Source organism: Triticum aestivum, chromosome 3B (assembly GCF_018294505.1).
Source record: "Triticum aestivum cultivar Chinese Spring chromosome 3B, IWGSC CS RefSeq v2.1, whole genome shotgun sequence".
In the NCBI taxonomy this organism is placed as follows: domain Eukaryota; kingdom Viridiplantae; phylum Streptophyta; class Magnoliopsida; order Poales; family Poaceae; genus Triticum; species Triticum aestivum.
Genome location: NC_057801.1, coordinates 756951385 through 756972430, shown reverse-complemented (window position 1 = coordinate 756972430; position 21046 = coordinate 756951385). Strand labels below are relative to the sequence as shown.

Here is a 21046-nt window from a genome sequence, read left to right as displayed (position 1 = left end):
GGACCCTTTTCGCCGAAATGGGGCTTCAAAAGCGGGCCAACATCAACGCCTGAGGCGAGCTGGGGGCGACGACTGGGCGTAAAATCGTCCCCGACGTAGAACGAATCGCCGGCTCGTCTCAGGGGGCGATTTTTATGCGTCCTGGGGGGCCAACGGCTGGAGATGCTCTAAGACCTTTTAGCCATAGGTAGGCATGGAGTACCTTTGAACATTTCTTGAATGAATAAAGTTGACGAGATTCCTTAGAAAAAAAACTTAGCACTCGCAGTACGCGGGGCATAGCCCTCGCGATGTAGCAGTACCATCGTTTTGACGAGCGGTGGTGGGCCCAGAGCGCAGTGACACCTTGGCAAGCCGACCTGCCTCTGCCGCTGTGGGGCGTGGACGTGTCGCCGCTAAGCAGGGGACGCATGGCGCCGCCCGCCGCTCTCGCCCGGGTCATATCCTGCCTCCTCCCCCCGCCCCTCCGCCCCCCTCCCATGCTCTCCACGCGTCTCCTCCGCCTCCGCCACCGCCCCAGCTCCTGCTCCTCGCCCCTCCGCTTCATCGCCGCCGCCGCCATGTCGTCGTCGTCCTCCTCCTCCACCGCCGCGCCCGGCGGCGGCCGGAAGCCGAACCGCCTAGCCGCCGAGCACAGCCCCTACCTGCTGCAGCACGCGCACAACCCGGTGAGCGACCCCTCCACTCCGCTCCACTCCACCCCACCGAGGCCCTCCTTCCGTCTGCTCGCGCGGTCGCGCCGTGGGTTCCCTCCCCCGCGGGGGGATTCCGCCGAGCACCTTGCGGTCGCGCGCGTGCTCCTTCGCGCTCGCCTGGTTCGGGGAGCACTTGCTGTATTTTTGGCTGCGTGTGACCGAAGAGTGCTCAGCTACAAACGTGGTCGAGCTATGCTGCGAGTTTACATCCTGAAATTTCAGATCCTTCTGAAACAGCTAGCTGAGACAAATGCTTGCTCTCTAGTGGATTTTGGATTCTGTGGATTGTAGGTACCATTGTTGAACTTGCATGCTTACTGATTCCATGTGCAGGTTGACTGGTATCCTTGGGGAGATGAGGCTTTCGAGAAGGCTCGCAAATTGGACATCCCCATCTTTCTGTCAAGTAATGCACTCTGCAAAATACGAGTATAGTGTTCTGCTTCATTTTATGCCGCTATAATTGATTAGATTATGGGACAATTATGATAGCGTTGCGTAGTGGACTGATTCCTTGATGTGGTATTTTCGTGAACAATTGTGTTTGATCAATTACCAACTGGTGGTGCTATAGTTCGGGGCAGAGGAATGACTGCCAATCCGGCTCTGTAGAATTTCTAATAAATAGTTGTGTAGTGGATGAATGTTGCCAAGTTCAAACTAAGGCTAGATTCATTCAAATTCATCTGTTTCATTTTAGTAAAGCAAACCTACTTGTGACTTGCGTAATACTCCCTCCGTCCGGAAATACTTGTCATCAAAATGGATAAAAAGGGATGTATCTAGAACTAAAATACATCTAGATACATCCCCTTTTATTCATTCTGATGACAAGTATTTCCGGACGGAGGGAGTACAAATTTAGTTAGTCCTTTTGTTCTATCTTAACATCCTTCTTTTGCTGCATGGGAAATGTGGATGTGTCCGTGAAGTTGGCTATAGTACATGCCATTGGTGAGTTGTCTTTAGCATCTGTCGTTCCATGTTTCTCGTGACTTATTTGCACAGTATAAAGATGTTAACCGCAGTTTTTATTATTGGCTGAATGTTAAAGGTGTCATGTAATGGAGGTGGAGTCTTTTGAGAATGAAGAAGTTGCTAAGATTCTAAATGATTGGTTTGTTAGCATCAAGGTAGTGTCGTGTTTATAAGCACTAGTTGCTAATTGTTTTACTTCCCACTCATTACATGTCTTTCGATGTGTGGAAGTTATGCACATGCAATGTAACTGCAATTCTTCTTTCTGATTATTAGTTTTGACAGGTGGATCGTGAAGAGCGGCCAGATGTTGACAAGGTATTCTGTTTTTTAGTGATCAAATGTAGAAAAACATGCCGTCACTTTTGGGTCGCAGGCTTTATTTTCCTGTTTTTCTATTGTCACACTTTTGAGAGGTTTTCTCTTACACCAGTTCTTGACTGACGACACTGTCACATTCTCTAGGTTTATATGACATATGTGTCAGCGCTGTACGGCGGTGGTGGTTGGCCTTTGACCGTCTTTTTATCACCTAACTTAAAGCCTTTGATGGGCGGTACATACTTTCCACCAGATGATAAGTATGGAAGACCTGGGTTCAAGACTATTTTAAGGTATCAGCTCAAATACCTCATTTCTGAAGTTGATTGCTCATACATAAGCTGACAGTTTTGCTCATAACTTCTCTTCAGAAAGGTCAAGGAAGCCTGGGATACTAAACGTGATGCGCTTGAGAAGTCAGGAAATGTGGTCATCGAGCAACTTAGAGATGCATTATCTGCCAAGGCTAGCTCTCAAGATGTGCCAAATGATGTGGCTGTTCTTTATATAGATCAATGTGTTGAAAAGGTTTGAGAAGTATTCCAACTTTATTTTTCTGTATGCTACTACTATGAACTTCTACACGAACAGCTGGCGAGACTGACTGAGTGAACTGATTGCTCGATTGAGTTAACAACAGTGCAATAGCTAAACTGCATTTTTCCTGGATGGCGTATCCTGGTTCCTGATTTATTTCATGTCTTGTTAGGGCACTAAACATCCTTAACTCAGCGCCACTAGCTTAGTCATAGCCTATCAGGATCTCACTTACCTCTTTCAGCTCTTAATTTTTCTTAACTAGCTAGCTTATTTGCCGTAACAGCCCTGCACCTTATATCCATGCAGTTAGCAAGCAGTTATGACCCAAAGTTTGGTGGATTTGGCTCTGCTCCCAAGTTTCCAAGACCTGTTGAAGATTGCATAATGCTCTATAAATTCCGGAAACACATGGAAGCTAGGCAGGAGAGTGAAGCCCAAAACATAATGAAGATGGTAACTCATACACTGCAATGTATGGCTAGAGGTGGAGTTCATGACCATGTTGGGGGTGGCTTTCATAGATATAGTGTGGACGAGTGCTGGCATGGTAAGTTCACTTTAATCTCAAGGAGACATTTTCTTTTCACGTATTTGCAGAATTCGTCTCTCATATTTTCTCTCTGTGCGCAGTTCCACATTTTGAGAAGATGCTGTACGACCAGGGACAGATAGCCAATGTATACTTGGATACATATGTTATCACAGGAGATGAGTATTATTCTTCAGTTGCACGTGATATACTTGATTACTTGAGGAGAGACATGATTGGAGAAGATGGTGAAATTTTCTCAGCAGAAGATGCTGACAGTGCAGAATATGAAGGTGCTCCAAGAAAAAAAGAGGGTTCTTTCTATGTGTGGACAAGTCAAGAGGTACATACTTAGTAGTGCATACCTTTTCTATTTAATGCATACCCCTGCCCGCTCCTTGTAAAATGGCCTTTAAGTTCAAACTGTCGCATACCATCATGTAAGTCCGCCTGCTGTTGACTTTGAGTTTACATCGTAGTCACTTTATACACTCTTGCTGGTTTCTCGAAAAAACTTTATACATATTGGAGCTCTTTACACAGGCTTGCACTTCAGCTAGATGATAATCCAAGTTGAAAAGACAATTATTGTCTCCTCTGCTCTTGTTCCACAATAAATGTACTTACAAATAGGACTCAAGTCGTACCATTAGCGACTGGACTCTGTAACCATTGCCTAGTCTTACACATACCGGCTCTAAAGACTGGTTAGTCTGATGCCTACCTCCTAATAATCAATAATTTTATGCAAGTTGTTCTCATGTAGTTAGTACCTACTTGGTGCTATGCAGAATTTTATTGAATAGTTCTACTATATTTTATTCAAAATAGAAGAATAACTCACACAGACTCTGCAGCTGAAGATGCACACAACTCAATTTATTAGAAGGTCACAGAAGTTTGAATAAACTAAAATCAACAGGCTGTCAAGTCACTAAAAACTTGGTCAGTACAAAGCCTATCGCTAAACTGTCAACCATATTTGGTGATAGATCCCCTATAAGGCTGTAACGTTCCCAACTTCTTGCTACCAGCCACCATATGCTCCTGTCACTGAAGCAAAGACCAGGATCCCAGGCAGCTATATACTCCCTCCGTCCCAAAATTCTTGTCTTAGATTCGTCTAGATACGGATGTATCTAATACTAAAACGTGACTTGATACATCCGTATTTAGACAAATCTAAGACAAGAATTTTGGGACGGAGGGAGTATTTTATATTTGTTGATTTATTCATTAGCCTCAACTTCTGGTATATTGCATGCTCAAGCTGTCTAATATTTGTCATATAGATCGAAGACACACTTGGGGAGAACGCGGAGCTGTTCAAGAACCACTACTATGTTAAATCTTCTGGCAACTGTGACCTTTCGGGGATGAGTGATCCTCACAACGAGTTCAGTGGTAAAAATGTGTTAATAGAAAGAAGACCGGGTTCATTGATGGCATCGAAGTATGGCAAGTCTGTTGATGAATATTATGGAATCCTGGGGGAATGCAGACAGAAGTTGTTTGATGTCCGATCAAAAAGGCCAAGACCACATTTGGACGACAAGGTTCTTGTCTACATGTTGACAGCAGCTTGTTTTTAATCTGGTTACATAATAATCTACTAAATATGATTTTTTTTAGGTTATTGTTTCATGGAATGGATTAGCAATATCTGCCTTTGCAAGAGCTTCACAAATTTTGAAGTCAGGACCACCTGGAACCAAATTTTATTTCCCTGTAGCAGGATGCGACGTAAGTTTTGTGCTCCATTCTCTGAATATTGCATTTTTATTTTCTGTCGTTGACATGAACTCGTGTTATTATAGTTATGTGACTGTGCATGATTAGCCAATCAATATGGCAGGAGCTTTTATCCATCCCTGCTTTCTTCAAGTCTTTGTCATACTTTTCTAATCCAGACTTCATTGTTCAAACCTATCCCTGGGAATGCAGGCCCATACATCTGTTCAAAACTGTTAGAATGAAACTGTCTATTATGTTACGTCGTGTATGACAAAGACAAAGAAAACACCATGATGTTGTATGGGGACCTCTTCTGCAGCAAGTAGCCATTTATGTTGTTTTGTATCAGGTCTAAAAAGCTATCTCCCCTTCGTGTGTAGTGGAGGAATTCATGTGCTGGATTTCTGCGTTCACCTGCTTTACATCACCAAGTTTATTCACTGTCCAACTGTAGCTAGTCATGAATTTGTTTATTGACCACCCATATTTCTGGATATTTTTGCAGCCAGTAGAATATCTTCAAGTTGCAGAAAAGGCAGCAAACTTTATAAAGGAAAAACTCTATGATGCAAACACAAAAAGGTTGCAACATAGTTATCGAAATGGCCCAGCAAAAGCACCAGGATTTTTAGATGATTATGCCTTCTTAATCAATGGCTTGCTGGATCTCTATGAATATGGTGGTAAGATAGAGTGGCTTCTGTGGGCTATCGAGCTGCAAGTCATTCAGGCAAGTGAAGCACACTTGTTAAATGCCTCGATGTTATATTTCACGCCCCTTGCATAATACTTTGTCATGACTACAAACATTACAGGATGAATTGTTCTTGGACAAACAAGGGGGTGGCTATTTCAATACCCCTGGAGAAGACCCTTCTGTCCTTCTGCGTGTTAAAGAAGATTATGATGGCGCAGAGCCTTCTGCGCAGAGCCTTCTGGAAACTCGATGGCAGCGATCAACATGGTCAGATTGTCCAGTATATTTGATGCTACAAAATCTGAAGGCTACAAACGCAATGTTGAACATCTCCTGGTATGTACCTATCCAGTTTTATGTTTCTATGCACTATATTGCAGCAGTAGTTTGGTTTCATATCATACAGATAGAAATGGCAGGTACTTTTTTGTTATTGCCAAGTCATTTAAATCAGAAATGATGAGTAACATCGACATGCTTGCTTATGGTTTTGCTGCTTTGCAGGCGGTGTTTGAGACTAGACTGAAAGAACTTGGCATAGCATTGCCGCTGATGTGCTGCGCAGCAGACATGCTCAGTGTCCCGTCAAGGAAGCAGGTAGTGCTGGTGGGGAATAAAGCATCTCCAGAGTTTCAAGACATGGTCGCTGCTGCATTCTCGTCATACGACCCAAACAGAACCGTGAGTGATGAACTAAGTGGTTGTATCATATGTTCAATATAGTACCCCTGTTATTACCGACCAGGATACATCTTTCATTTCTCCAGGTGATCCAGATAGATGCCAGCAACATGGAAGAGATGGCATTCTGGGAGAGCAACAATGCGAACATCGCGCAGATGGCACGGAGCAGCCCATCGGGGAAGCCAGCGGTGGCGCATGTGTGCCAAGAGTTCAAGTGCAGTCCTCCGGTGACCTCTCCAGGCACGCTCCGTGAGCTGCTCAACAAGACGGTGGCTGCTGCGGGTTCAGCTGTTTGATGCTCCACCGCCTTGCTGCATGTGAATAACAGTCTTGTTTCCCCGCAAGTTTGTGTCGCATTTACATGTTTGCAGAGCTTATGTAGTTCATGCGTGTGCCATATCGACATAGCTCAAGACCTTTCATTTGGCAGTTGTATATAGATGTTCCCAGTAAAATACAAGGCTAGACTTGTACTCCCTCCGTTCCTAAATACTTGTCTTTCTAGACATTTCAAATGACTACTACATACGGATGCAGTGTAGATTCACTCATTTTGCTCCGTATGTAGTCACTTGTTGAAATGCCTAGAAAGACAAGTATTTAGGAACGGAGGGAGTAGGTCACACTTGTGTTGTGTGCATGCATTTCATATGTTTGCACAGGGAGGCTTGCTTTGTGTACATGACACTTTATGAATAAAGGATGAAATAAAAGACAGTACGGTGAATGGTTTCACAGGAATTTGGATGACACCATTCTAGGCTTCTCATCGCAGATAGGTTACAGGGAAAGTGGCAAAATTTATACAGATTAAGGGGGAAAGCAGCAAAATTTATGCGACAAAATCGATTTACTTCACGTCGTTCCCAAAAGAAGAAGTACAAGTATGTAAAACAGTAAATATAACCAAAAAGAAGAAGCTACGATCACTGATACGAGTATGGCGTTTTATTAGGGCTGACAAGCGATATTAACATGCACAGCGCCTTCATCTCCACCAGACTGAAACTGAGACCATTTGGACAGCTAGATGCAGTGCAGCATTCCATCCTAGAGATTGCAGCTTGAACTCCAGAGACATAAAGCAATAGGGCTTCACAGGTGGCACTGGAAAGGGAGGAAAATGTTTCTGATCAGACACCTCCTTCAATTCAGTTCAAGAAAGAAGAAACAATGCCAGAATGACAATACTTTCAAAAGCAACAGCAATATCTGAAATGACAATCATCTGACTACGAAATCAGGGGTCAAAAAGGGGCACCGGGAACACATGTTCTCAGGTACAAGAAACAAAAGTCACAAAGTCTAGAATATTCTAGAAAAAAATGAGACATAATTGTTTGAGCACCTAGCATAGTATACCTACAGAATTTTACTAAGAGTACTTAATGAGAGGAAAAGCAAATTTAGGGGCAAAATAGTTGCTTTTTTTTGTACTTCCAACTAGTTTGCTTTTTGGACAGGAACACAGGAATATTACTTCTTCACCATGATAATTAACACATGTATAAAGCAGGTGACTTTTTCGCAATGTTTTCACATTAGAAAGTATATTTCCAGACTACCTTTTTCATCCAGGCAACACATGCTCCAGGGAGCCAAAAGTTTACGTACAATTTATGTCCAACACAACTTCAAAAAGCAAGGGGAATAATGACAGATGAAACTAGCAGAGGACGATGACAATGGCATAAAGGATGTTTTATGACCCTTGCGATGGAACATAAACAGTAAGCATCTTACCAATGACATGGATCCTCCCCCCCCCCCCCCCCCCCCCCCAAACCCCAAAAAAGAAGGCATTATCCAAATGGTATCCGAATAGGGAACTAGTCAGTTTTAACCGGTGACTAGCAAACTCACCATGCTTTGTTGCCACCGAATGCCCACATTGTGAACAAAAGACCACCAGGCTACACATAGTAAATCATACCAACTTCTATCAGACTAATATGAGGGATATGCAGTGAGACTGATGGGCCTCTGCAGTTCTTCCGGAGGAAAGAGTAGGCAACATCGATCGCAAACTTCTTCACGAAATTGGAGCTCCTCCTAGCTTTGATGTAAGAATGGCCCATGATATACGCAACCCCTGCGTGTTTCGCCTCCACGAGTGCCAATAACTCATCTTTCACCTGCTGATCCATGGCGTCCTCATTTGGCAGCTCGAAGCGAACACGGCGCCTCCGGCCTGCACTCGGTGATTCCTGCTCATAAGAGGACTGCAAGCTTCGAAGGCTCTCGGATTTGCTGCTCCTCGTGGTAGAAATGGACTCAGCTAGGCCACCCAGATCTCTCATGCCCAGTGGGGTGCCAGCGTCGTCGGTGGTTCTTATCACAGCCATTCTTCCCTCGTTAGCAATATCATAACTTGCTGAAGACGAGACATCCTCAGCTTCCATCATAATGAACCTTGCAATGCTCATAACTAACATGTTCTCAAAATTTTCATCATCTCTCTGCACATCCTTGTAACCGTACCTGACAATGCAACGGTACATCCGATACGCTTTAGGTCCAATCCTACCAACAAGGTATCGCTCATCTGGTTGAACATACGGCACTGGTACTGACTTAACACAAAGAAACACTAGGACTTCATGAAAGGCAGGGAGATTAGTGACAAAATGTGTGAAGATGGCAGGCACACCAGTCACCAGTTCTGTGTAAATCAGTCCAATTCCCGGAACCCGAACTATGCCGAGGTTTGGACCTAGAGACAGGATTGATCTCATTGACACTTTGTTCTGAAGATCAAACTGGTACTTCTTCTTTGTTCCATAGTGCCAAACGAACATGACAGACATGAATATGAAAGCAAGCACAAGAGGCACCCATCCTCCCTGACGAACCTTCATGAGGGATGAGGAAAGATACACGGTTTCAATGGATCCAAAGAATAACAGAAACAACAAGGCAAATATTATGTTCTTTTGCCAAACAAAGATGACGATAAATGACATCAAGAATGTTGTAACAAGCATAACAGTCATGCAAGCAATACCTGAAATTATAAACCATGGACAATGGTTAGTCTATCAGTAAATGAGAATGCTGGAAAAATCAAAAGGTCTATGTGCAAGAAAGATCTTAATCTCATCAATTGTTATTACAAGCTTACCATAGGCATTTCCTATAAGGGTTGTATCACCGAATGCAACTGTGACAGCTACACATAGCACCATAAGGATCCAATTTATTTCAGGAATGTATATCTGCCCATGGATCCACCTCGATGTGTGAACAATCTTCACCCGTGGGAAACATCCCAAAGCATGGCACTGCTTTACAATAGAGAATGTTGCTGAAATCACAGCCTGGCTTCCAACAACTGCAGCAAGAGTGGCCACCACAAATACAGGCCAAAATACAGGTCCTGGATGACAACTGAAACTTTAATAACATTGGAGAGAGGAAGGAGCGAAGGTGAGGGGGGTGAGTGAGAAACAAGTTCAAAAACCTGGGATGGAGTCATAAAAACTTGTGCGTGTGTGAAACATGTTCTTTGATAAAAATGCTGCTTGGCCCATATATTGCAATATAAGACATGGATATATGATGGTAATAAAAGCTAGCTGCAACAAGGAGAAACCCAGGTTATGTCTCCAAAAAGATACAGGTTCAACAGCAAAGTGTGCCAGAAGGGCAGGTATAGTTTAAGCAAATAGAAATTGTAAATTATGAGTATAATAAGAGAGGCATTAGTATTATCCAGGCGGTTTCAATGCTTTAACGTCATGGAATCGATTAGAGCATCACAAAAGCATTAGATGAAAGCAACAATTTGGTACACAACAAAGAACCTAACTAGGTTCTTTGGGAAATGTCATCCATTCTTTAAAATATGCAGGTTAAATCAATCTCTTTTCACAGAAAGGCTGTTTGGTATTACGAACTTTTCTGCTGCTTTTAAGCTTAAAGCATTTGGCAAAAATATTTTCCCAGAGTTATTTCTTCATGGCTGCTTTGTCACACAGCACCACACCCGAATATAATTATAAACATAAAAGGATCTATACATCCAGTGGGAAGTTTTCACTGCAGAAATTAACAGATAGAAGATCATCACTAGTTCAACTTACCCTGACAGATGCACTTGTAAAATGACCGAGGTCAGCAAACATAGCTTCACTGCCTGTAATGGGAAAGAAAACATAAATTGTTGCTGGTTTTTTACTACAGAATGTACACGCAAAGCACAATTTTACCCCCTGTATATGTTGACAGTTACTAACCTGTCATAGAAAGCAGTATTCCTCCTAGAGCAATCCAGCCATCTGTACCGGTTGTCCTAAAGAACTTAACAATGTAATATGGAGAGATTGCTTGGTATATGTTTGGGTTCCAATGAACTATGTTGTACAATCCAATTCCACCAATGCAAAGGAGCCAGATGATGACAATTGGTGCGAACATGAATGCTACCTTCTGAGTACCTCGGTGTTGCAAGGAAAATAAACCAACCAATACAATGCATGAAAGAAGCACCACAGAACCTGTATAGAAATAAATTGTGCTTATAGCAGTCAAGCCTAAGAATATAATAAGCCCAAAGTTCCAACGAAGTGTTTGGAAAATAAGGATGCATAATCTGACTATACAATAACAGAATCTAATGTCCAGATATATTACACAAAACGTTTTTGAAATACACAGACTAGTATTTGAAAACTAAGGATATATGTACAATGTAGTATTTGAAGAGACAGCCACATGCTCACAGCACATATGCAATACAGTAGACCTTAAATTTTCCACCATACAGTGCATCGTGCTATAGACATGATGTGCTATGGGTAGCACATCAAGTGCAACCAAATGACAAAATATGTAGTAATACAGAAATATAACCAAAGGGTACCATATCTCATAATACTCCACACAAGCACATGTGTTTAAATACTTTGCCTTACGAGTTCACATTTCAAAGAGACGAGTTGTACTTACGTTCCTGTAAACCAGTAGCTCGAACTTGCAACCCAGACATAGATGACAGGACTGCAAGGAAAGGAGCAGAAAAAAACACGGTAAGCATACACAGAGGTTAATAACCAGAATTGTGCATTGACATGGAAGGTAACCAACAGATGATGGTAGTATCCACCTGAGATTGCTGGAGTAAGGACACCATCACCGATCACCATGCTAGCAGCACAGAGAACTACAACAAGAAGTCCGGTTTTGACAGTTTTGTGCTTCTCTAGGAACCTTCTTAGCCAGGGTGAAGATTCATGCTGAGCTGCAAACCCATCTCTGTAGTATGTAGATAACTCCTCATCCGCTGCTTGTTGATTCGGAATCAAGCTAAGCTTTGCATGCCTGCAGAGGAGCGAATACAGAGCAAATGGCCCACCTACAAAAGTGTCAGCAGCTGCTTATTTCTCCTCGATTGACCAAGAGCAAATTTGTGTGTGTTGGTGTTGGGGGGGGGGGGGGGGGGGTATGTAAGTAAACGTGTTAAATGCTTTTTGTTCATAAGGTGATTTATTATGATCTCCATGTGAGTATGTTTATAGAAATTTGCCAACCAGCTACAACAATATGAACTTCATGATGACACGCATAAAAGAGAAACAACTTCTTACAAAGGAATTATGGTGTACCTTCGCCATTGTCATCAGCGCTCAATACGATAATGACATACTTGAGCAAAGGAACAAGTGTGAAGGTCCAAAATATCAGGGAAAGTACACCATATACTGTCTGTTCATCTTGGTACTGCCGGAGCCTTCCTGAGAATGTACTTTTATACACATACAGAGGTGATGTGCTTAGGTCCCCATAAACAACACCGAAGCTCTGGTATGCTAGCAGTAGTAGATTCCTGTAGTGCTGCCTCCACTGAAAAAATGCATGACAGAGCAGTTAAAAAAATCATTTTGTGGCAGAGTATAGATTCAGATGAGTTATCCTTGATAACTACAATATGCGAGATCATAGCTCTTCTTTTCTATCATCTGGAACTTAAAAAGAATAAAATGTCCTGCCTGAAGATATGGAAACTGGCACTTCTCTGTATTTTTAACCATTCTTTTATACTGATGGCAATCAGACCCTCACTATGATTACAATGTGATTGTTAACCCACAGAGGCATTTGGTTCGTCATAGAAATGCCATTCCTCACTTGTAGAATCAAATCTTACCCAAAATAATTTGCTTCTGCAAAAGGTGGTGAACACTAACCCATACCATTCATTCACAGCTAAAACAAAAATGCCAAACCCAAATCTAGTCGAGAAAGATTGAAACAAAGAACAAAATGCTAACTGCGGCGAACCCATTCCAATCGAACCCCGGGAAAAATCAAATCGAAATGGATGGATGGATGGATGAACGGAGACATAAGATCTCCCGTAGGAGCCGCGGATTCCCTGATCCCCCGCCAGACCTCCACATCCCACCCCGAACCATTCCCGGCGCAGGAGAAACCGGCCCTGATTCAGGGCTCCGCCCGGTTCGCGTCGGGTCCAATCAGCGCCAACGAGCAATGCGGAGAGAAATGTTGAGAGCGGGGGGAGACGAGAGGGAGGGAGCCGCGGGGCGCGTACCGGAAGCTGCTGGGCGGCGGCGGCGCCGGCCTCGGCGTCCATGGATCGCACTCAGGCGGCGGCGGCGGCGCGAGGTGTCCGGCCGGCGGTGGAGCGCGATTCCGTGGAGTTATAGAACACGGGGGCGGGGAGGGAGAGGCTGCGGATCATCGGTCGATTCCATTGTACTGTTGCGGGAACAAGATTACCATTGTGCCCCTTCGTTATAGGAACCACCGTATGCTATTTTCCTTCTCTTATTCTCAATCATGCCCTTGTTCATGGATAGCTTGCATTTAGAGCCCTTGCTATGTGGGGTTATTGCATATCTCAAGGCTTTATTGCTCATTTGGGCTTTGTTTGGTTGCAAGGGAGGATCCGCGGGCGGGGGGGGGGATCGCCGTTGTTTCCCCGGGTCGAAGAACCACGAGTTGGGTTGGCCTAGGGAGACTGGCCGAGACATTTGGTTGGATCAGATTGGGGGTAACCCTACCACGACCCGCGTTGTTCCCACGGGGAAAGAAGTCGGTACCCCATAGGTTGGGGAGAGAAGCCATACTCAAGGGAGAGCAGTGCGACATGCGTCGTCGACCAAGATCCAGCACCCCGCCTTGTGACGCCCCCGACTTAATCGTGCACTAATCATACACGCAAATGCGCACGATCAAGATCAGAGACTCACGGGAAGATATCACGACACAACTCTAGACACAAATAAAATAATACAAGCTTTATATTACAAGCTAGGGGCCTCGAGGGCTCGGATACAAAAGAGTCAGCGGAAGCAACAATGCCTGAGTACAGACATAAGTAAACAAGTATGCCTTAAGAAGGCTAGCATAACAATGATAACTAGATCAAAAAGGCACAGACCTCCTGCCTGGGAGCCTCCTAACTACTTCTGGTCGTCGGTGGTCTCCACGTAGTAGTAGGCTCCGTCGGGATAGTAGTAGTCATTGGCGGGATCAGCTGACTCCTAGGCTCCGTCATCTGATCGCAGCAATCAGGTAGAGGGGAAAAGAGGTAGCAAAGCAACCATGAGTACTCATCCAAAGTACCTACAAGACTTACATCAGATCTATACTAAGTATGCATCGATATCAAAGGAATGGGCTATACCTTTGGACTAGACTGCAGAAATGTCAGAATAGAAGGGAAGACCTAGCCTATCGAAGACTAGCATCTCGCAGCATCTTGCAGCATTAGAAGAGTGCAGATTAGCATAACATAAGTAATAAGTATGTTGTAGCAACTTCCAGAGATCCTTCCTCGACTCCCTGTGAGAAAGCAATCCCGGACCCATCATATCCATATAGTGTCTCTAGTATACAATTCTAGTTGTAATAGATCGGGATACAACTCCGAGTGTCCATTACCGTTGACATGGCTATTCGAATAGATATACTTCCCTACAGGGGTGCACCAACTTACCCAACACGCTCGATTAACTCCGGTCGAACACAATTTTCTGGGTCATGCCCGACCTCGGTTGATCGACACAATGTAGTCCTACCTAGGCTCAACAAAGAGGTCAGCACGCCAGTGTACATCCTAAATGCAAAGGGGTCAAGGGCCAATCATCCTTTGCAATCCTGCACATTGTGAGGACAAACGGGATCAGTCCTGGCTACCTCTTTATACAAAGCAGGTGCTTATGTAGACCACCCGGGCGCGTGCCGCTAAACTACTGACGTCAATGAGCTTTCAGAACAATCATACGACGCTGACTACCCATACTTATTCCCGCGTGGCAGTTAGTGCGAAAAGGCTAGAGGCCTACCCGGATCACATATCCAAACACGTTAGTGTCTTGGGAGCGCGTGGAGACAAGCAATGATCCACAATCTGTGGTCCCATCACCACGTCTCGCAGACTTATGGCAAGGGCCAAGACTGCCTGATCATGCCGCGTAATTATCTTGCGGGTACCCTCCTAGTCAACCTGAGTCCGGTATCTCTCGTGGGTACCCCTCTAGGCCGACCCAACTTCAACAAGGAAATGAGGTAAAGTCAAGGTATCCGTGTCCATAATATCAATGGGGAAATCCGAGGAATCACCCTCGATGGATTCCCACTCAATGCAACCGTCAAGGTGGCCTTGGAGGAATCACCCTCGAAGGGTTCACTCTTGAGGTGTTGCATGACAGAGTTGTTATCGGGAGTGGTGAAGGAGGAATCACCCTCCGTAATCCACGACCGATCAACTACACTACAGAGATATGATCAGGAGTGTGTTATGAGGTATCACCCTCGACACTCGATAGTAACTCTGCAGAGTCGTACAACTAAGGGGGTGTCGGTGATGTGAGGGTCTCAGCACTTCGATCACGTTGATCGAGTCATCTGATAATACAGCGGGGGAAATAGTGACAAGGTGAGTAGTCACTGATGGATCACTAACCAACCTATACTAAGCATATAGGATAGTAGGTAAGGTAGCAATAGCGGGTTGCAAAAGTAGGCTATGCATCAGAATAGGAGCTATTGAACAATAGTAGCAAAATCTAATGCAAGCATGAGAGAGAAGGAATGGGTGATATAGGGATGATCAAGGGGGTTTTGCTTGCCTGGAAGCTCTGCAGCAAGTGGCTGAACGCTAGAGGTGTAGTCATACTCGGGAGTAGCATCGGTCTCGGGGTCTACCGGAGAGAAGAGGGGGAAGAAACAATAAATATAAAGCAAACAAATGCATCACGATGCATGACATGGCAATATGTTGTGCTAGCGGTGACCTATTGCGGTGCTACACATTATAGACGGAGCGGGAAAACATCTGGGAATGTTTTCCCGGCTTTCATCATGTTAGACACATGTGACCGATGATTGGATAGCATATTCGGATTCGTCACATTTTTTGAGCAACTTTCATATATAAATTGTTTTCATCCGAGTTATACATTATTTTATATGAATTTTCAAAGTATTAAACACTTTTTGTATTTATTTTAATTATTAAATTCAAATTATTCAAAATAGTAAATGCTAAGTGCACCCAGAGTTGTACCTAGTCAGCACACATAGGGGCTGACTGGTGGGCCCTGTTGACTAGGTTAATAGCCCAGTCAGCAGAGGCTAAGAGCATCTCCAACCATTGGTCCCCCAGGGGGCGCGTAAAATCGATGCCTGGGGGCGAGCCGGCGATAAAAATCGGCGTGGGGGCGAGTGGGTTCCCAACTGCCGACCCCAGGGCTGCCCCCAGACGCTGTTTTTGTTTAAAAAAAGAGTATTCGGCAAAGTTCGGCTAAAATTCAGCAAACTGAGCATATATTCGACATGTTCGACATTTTACATAACAAATTTATTAAGAAAAAGGCCAAAACTACAACTACGGGCTGAAGATGTCGCTGAGCACGGTGAAGTCACCGACGTCACCGCTATCCTCGTCGTCGGCGGCGGTGGCCTTCTCCTCCTTGACGCGGCCGCCCCTGCTGGAGCCCTGCCGGCGTCGCTGTCATCGAGGACGACACCGCCTCCCTCGTTGCGGCCCCGACGCCGAGCTTCGAACTTCTCTAGGGCGCGGCGCTGATGCTCCGTCCCCATGTGAACCCAGTCATCGCGCGCCCATTTCAAGGTAGCCGCATCGTCGAGCTCCCCGGTGTCGGGCTCCGTCTTCACGACGGGGAGCCCCGGCTCCGTTTTCACGGCGGCAAGCCCCGGCTGAATGAAATATGCCCTAGAGGCAATAATAAAGTTATTATTTATTTCCTTATATCATGATAAATGTTTATTATTCATGCTAGAATTGTATTAACCGGAAACATAATACATGTGTAAATACATAGACAAACATAGTGTCACTAGTATGCCTCTACTTGACTAGCTCGTTAATCAAAGATGGTTGAGTTTCCAAGCCATAGACATGAGTTGTCATTTGATTAACGGGATCACATCATTAGGAGAATGATGTGATTGACTTGACCCATTCCGTTAGCTTAGCACTTGATCATTTAGTATGTTGCTATTGCTTTCTTCATGACTTATACATGTTCCTATGACTATGAGATTATGCAACTCCCGTTTACCGGAGGAACACTTTGTGTGCTACCAAACGTCACAACGTAACTGGGTGATTATAAAGGAGCGCTACAGGTGTCTCCGAAGGTACATGTTGAGTTGGCGTATTTCGAGATTAGGATTTGTCACTCCGATTGTCGGAGAGGTATCTCTGGGCCCTCTCGGTAATGCACATCACTATAAGCCTTGCAAGCAATGTAGCTAATGAGTTAGTTGCGGGATGATGCATTACATAACGAGTAAAGAGACTTGCCGGTAACGAGATTGAACTAGGTATTGAGATGCAGACGATTGAATATCGGGAAAGTAACATACCGATGACAAAGGAAACAATGTATGTTGTTATGCGGTTTGACTGATAAAGATCTTCGTAGAATATGTAGGAGCCAATATGGGCATCCAGGTTCCGCTATTGGTTATTGACTGGAGACATGTCTCGGTCATGTCTACATCATTCTCGAACCCGTAGGGTCCGCACGCTTAAAGTTCGGTGACGATCCGTATTATGAGTTTTTGTGTTTTGATGTACCGAAGGTAGTTCGAAGTCCCGGATATGATCACGGACATGGCGAGGAGTCTCGAAATGGTCGAGACATAAAGATCGATATATTGGATGACTATGTTCGGACACCGGAATAGTTTTGGGTGGTTTCGGGCATATACCAGAGTACCGGGGGGTTACCAGACCCCCCCAGGCGGGGGGGGGGGGGGTTAATGGGCCTCATGGGCCCTAAGTGAAGAAGAGGAGGGGCGGCTAGGTGAGGCTGTGCGCCCCCTCCCCCTCTAGTCCGAATAGGACAAGGAGGGGGGTGCCCCCCCTTTCCTTCCTCTCCTCTCTCCCTTCCTTCTACTCTCCTACTTGGACTAGGAAAGGAGGGAGTCCTACTCCAGGTGGGAGTAGGACTCCTTCCTGGCGCGCCTCCTCCTGGCCGGCCGGCCCCTCCCCCTTGATCCTTTATATACGGGGGCACCTCTAGACACAACAATTGATCTCTTGATCTCTTAGCCGTGTGCGATGCCCTCCTCCACCATATTCCACCTCGGTAATATCGTAGCGGTGCTTAGGTGAAGCCCCGCATCGGTAGCATCATCAACACCGTCATCACGCCGTCGTGGTGACGGAACTCTCAGACAAAGCTCTGCTGGATCGGAGTTCGTGGGACGTCATCGAGCTGAACATGTGCTGAACTCGGAGGTGCCGTAAGTTCAGTACTTGATCGGTCGGATCGTGAAGACGTACGACTACATCAACCGCGTTGTGCTCAAGCTTCTGCTTTCGGTCTACGAGGGTACGTGGACAACACTCTCCCCTCTTGTTGCTATGCATCACCATGATCTTGCGTGTGCGTAGGATTTTTTTGAAATTACTACGTTCCCCAACAGTGGTATCAGAGCCTGGTTTTATGTGTAGATGTTATATGCACGAGTAGAACACAAGTGAGTTGTGGGCGATAATACAAGTCATACTGCTTACCAGCATGTCATACTTTGGTTCGGCAGTATTGTTGGATGAAGCGGCCCGGACCGACATTACACGTACGCTTACGTGAGACTGGTTCTACCAACGTGCTTTGCACATAGGTGGCTGGCGGGTGTCAGTTTCTCCAACTTTAGTTGAACCGAGTGTAGCTACGCTCGGTCCTTGAGAAGGTTAAAACAACACTAACTTGACGAACTATCGTTGTGGTTTTGATGCGTAGGTAAGAACGGTTCTTGCTCAGCCCGTAGCAGCCACGTAAAACTTGCAACAACAAAATAGAGGACGTCTAACTTGTTTTTGCAGGGCATGTTGTGATGTGATATGGTCAAGACGTGATGCTATATTTTATTGTATGAGATGATCATGTTTTGTAACCAAGTTATCGACAACTGGCAGGAGCCATATGGTTGTCGCTTTATTGTATGCAATGCAATCGCCCTGTAATTGTTTACTTTATCACTAAGCGGTAGCGATAGTCATAGAAGCAATAGGTGGCGAAACGACAACGATGCTACGATGGAGATCAAGGTGTCGCGCCGGTGACGATGGTGTTCATGACGGTGCTTCGGAGATGGTGATCACAAGCACAAGATGATGATGGCCATATCATATCACTTATATTGATTGCATGTGATGTTTATCCTTTATGCATCTTATTTTGCTTTGATTGACGGTAGCATTATAAGATGATCTCTCACTAAATTTCAAGGTATAAGTGTTCTCCCCGAGTATGCACCATTGCGAAAGTTCTTCGTGCTGAGACACCACGTGATGATCGGGTGTGATAGGCTCTACGTTCAAATACAACGGGTGCAAAACAGTTGCACACGCGGAATACTCAGGTTAAACTTGATGAGCCTAGCATATACAGATATGGCCTCGGAACACTGAGACCGAAAGGTCGAGCGTGAATCATATAGTAGATATGATCAACATAGTGATGTTCACCATTGAAAACTACTCCATCTCACGTGATGATCGGACATGGTTTAGTTGATTTGGATCACGTGATCACTTAGATGATTAGAGGGATGTCTATCTAAGTGGGAGTTCTTAAGTAATATGATTAATTGAACTTTAATTTATCATGAACTTAGTACCTGATAGTATTTTGCTTGTCTATGTTTGTTGTAGATAGATGGCTCGTGCTGTTGTTCCGTTGAATTTTAATGCGTTCCTTGAGAAAGCTAAGTTGAAAGATGATGGTAGCAATTACACGGACTGGGTCCGTAACTTGAGGATTATCCTCATTGCTGCACAGAAGAATTACGTCCTGGAAGCACCGCTAGGGTGCCAGGCCTGCTGCAGATGCAACTGACGACGTTAAGAACGTCTGGCAGAGCAAAATTGATGACTACTCGATAGTTCAGTGTGCCATGCTTTATGGCTTAGAACCGGGACTTCAACGATGTTTTGAACGTCATGGAGCATATGAGATGTTCCAGGAGTTGAAGTTAATATTTCAAGCAAATGCCCGGATTGAGAGATATGAAGTCTCCAATAAGTTCTATAGCTGCAAGATGGAGGAGAATAGTTCTGTCAGTGAACATATACTCAAAATGTCTGGGTATAATAATCACTTGATTCAACTGGGAGTTAATCTTCCTGATGATAGTGTCATTGACAGAATTCTTCAATCACTGCCACCAAGCTACAAGAGCTTCCTGATGAACTATAATATGCAAGGGATGAACAAGACTATTCCCGAGCTCTTCGCAATGCTAAAGCTGCGGAGGTAGAAATCAAAAAAGGAGCATCAAGTGTTGATGGTCAACAAGACCACCAGTTTCAAGAAAAAGGGTAAAGGGAAGAAGAAGGGGAACTTCAAGAAGAACGACAAACAAGTTGCTGCTCAAGAGAAGAAACCCAAGTCTGGACCTAAGCCTGAGACTGAGTGCTTCTACTGCAAACAGACTGGTCACTAGAAGCGGAACTGCCCCAAGTATTTGGCGGATAAGAAGGATGGCAAGGTGAACAAAGGTATATGTGATATACATGTTATTGATGTATACCTTACTAATGCTCGCAGTAGCACTTGGGTATTTGATACTGGTTCTGTTGCTAATATTTGCAACTCGAAACATGGACTACGGATTTTAAGCAAAGATTGGCTAAGGACGAGGTGACAATGCGCATGGGAAATGGTTCCAAAGTCGATGTGATCGCGGTCGGCACACTACCTCTACATCTACCTTCGGGATTAGTTTTTGACCTGAATAATTGTTATTTGGTGCCAGCGTTAAGCATGGACATTATATCTGGATCTTGTTTAATGCAAGACGGTTATTCATTTAAATCATAGAATAATGGTTGTCCTATTTATATGAGTAATATCTTTTATGGTCATGCACCCTTGAAGAGTGGTCTATTTTTATTGAATCTCGATAGTAGTGATACACATATTCATAATGTTGAAGCCAAAAGATGCAGAGTTGATAATGATAGTGCAACTTATTTGTGGCACTACTGTTTGGGTCATATTGGTGTAAAGCGCATGAAGAAACTCCATACCGATGGACTTCTGGAATCACTTGATTATGAATCACTTGGTACTTGCGAACCGTGCCTCATGGGCAAGATGACTAAAACACCGTTCTCCGGAACTATGGAGCGAGCAACAGATTTATTGGAAATCATACATACTGATGTATGTGGTCCAATGAACATTGAGGCTCGCGGCGGGTATCGTTATTTTCTCACCTTCACAGATGATTTGAGCAGATGTGGGTATATCTACTTAATGAAACATAAGTATGAAACATTTGAAAAGTTCAAAGAATTTCAGAATGAAGTGGAAAATCATCGTAACAAGAAAATAAAGTTTCTACGATCTGATCGTGGAGGAG

The 21046-nt window shown here is 44.4% G+C and overlaps 1 protein-coding gene and 1 pseudogene across 1 annotated transcript; one reads left to right on the top strand and one right to left on the bottom strand.

Moving 5' to 3' along the window:
• Positions 1–395: 395 nt before the first annotated feature.
• LOC123072239 (spermatogenesis-associated protein 20-like) lies at positions 396–6919 on the top strand (annotated as a pseudogene).
• Positions 6920–6996: 77 nt separating this feature from the next.
• Positions 6997–12919, bottom strand: LOC123072240 (probable potassium transporter 2). The gene is made up of 10 exons (XM_044495806.1): positions 12729–12919; positions 11782–12019; positions 11283–11531; positions 11126–11176; positions 10414–10674; positions 10261–10313; positions 9639–9753; positions 9300–9554; positions 8042–9182; positions 6997–7285 (listed from the first exon to the last, which is right to left on the bottom strand). Exons 1-9 carry the CDS (start codon positions 12768–12770, stop codon positions 8092–8094), a joined length of 2355 nt encoding a protein of 784 aa, XP_044351741.1. The 5' UTR covers positions 12771–12919; the 3' UTR covers positions 6997–7285; positions 8042–8091.
• Between the last annotated feature and the right edge of the window lie 8127 nt (positions 12920–21046).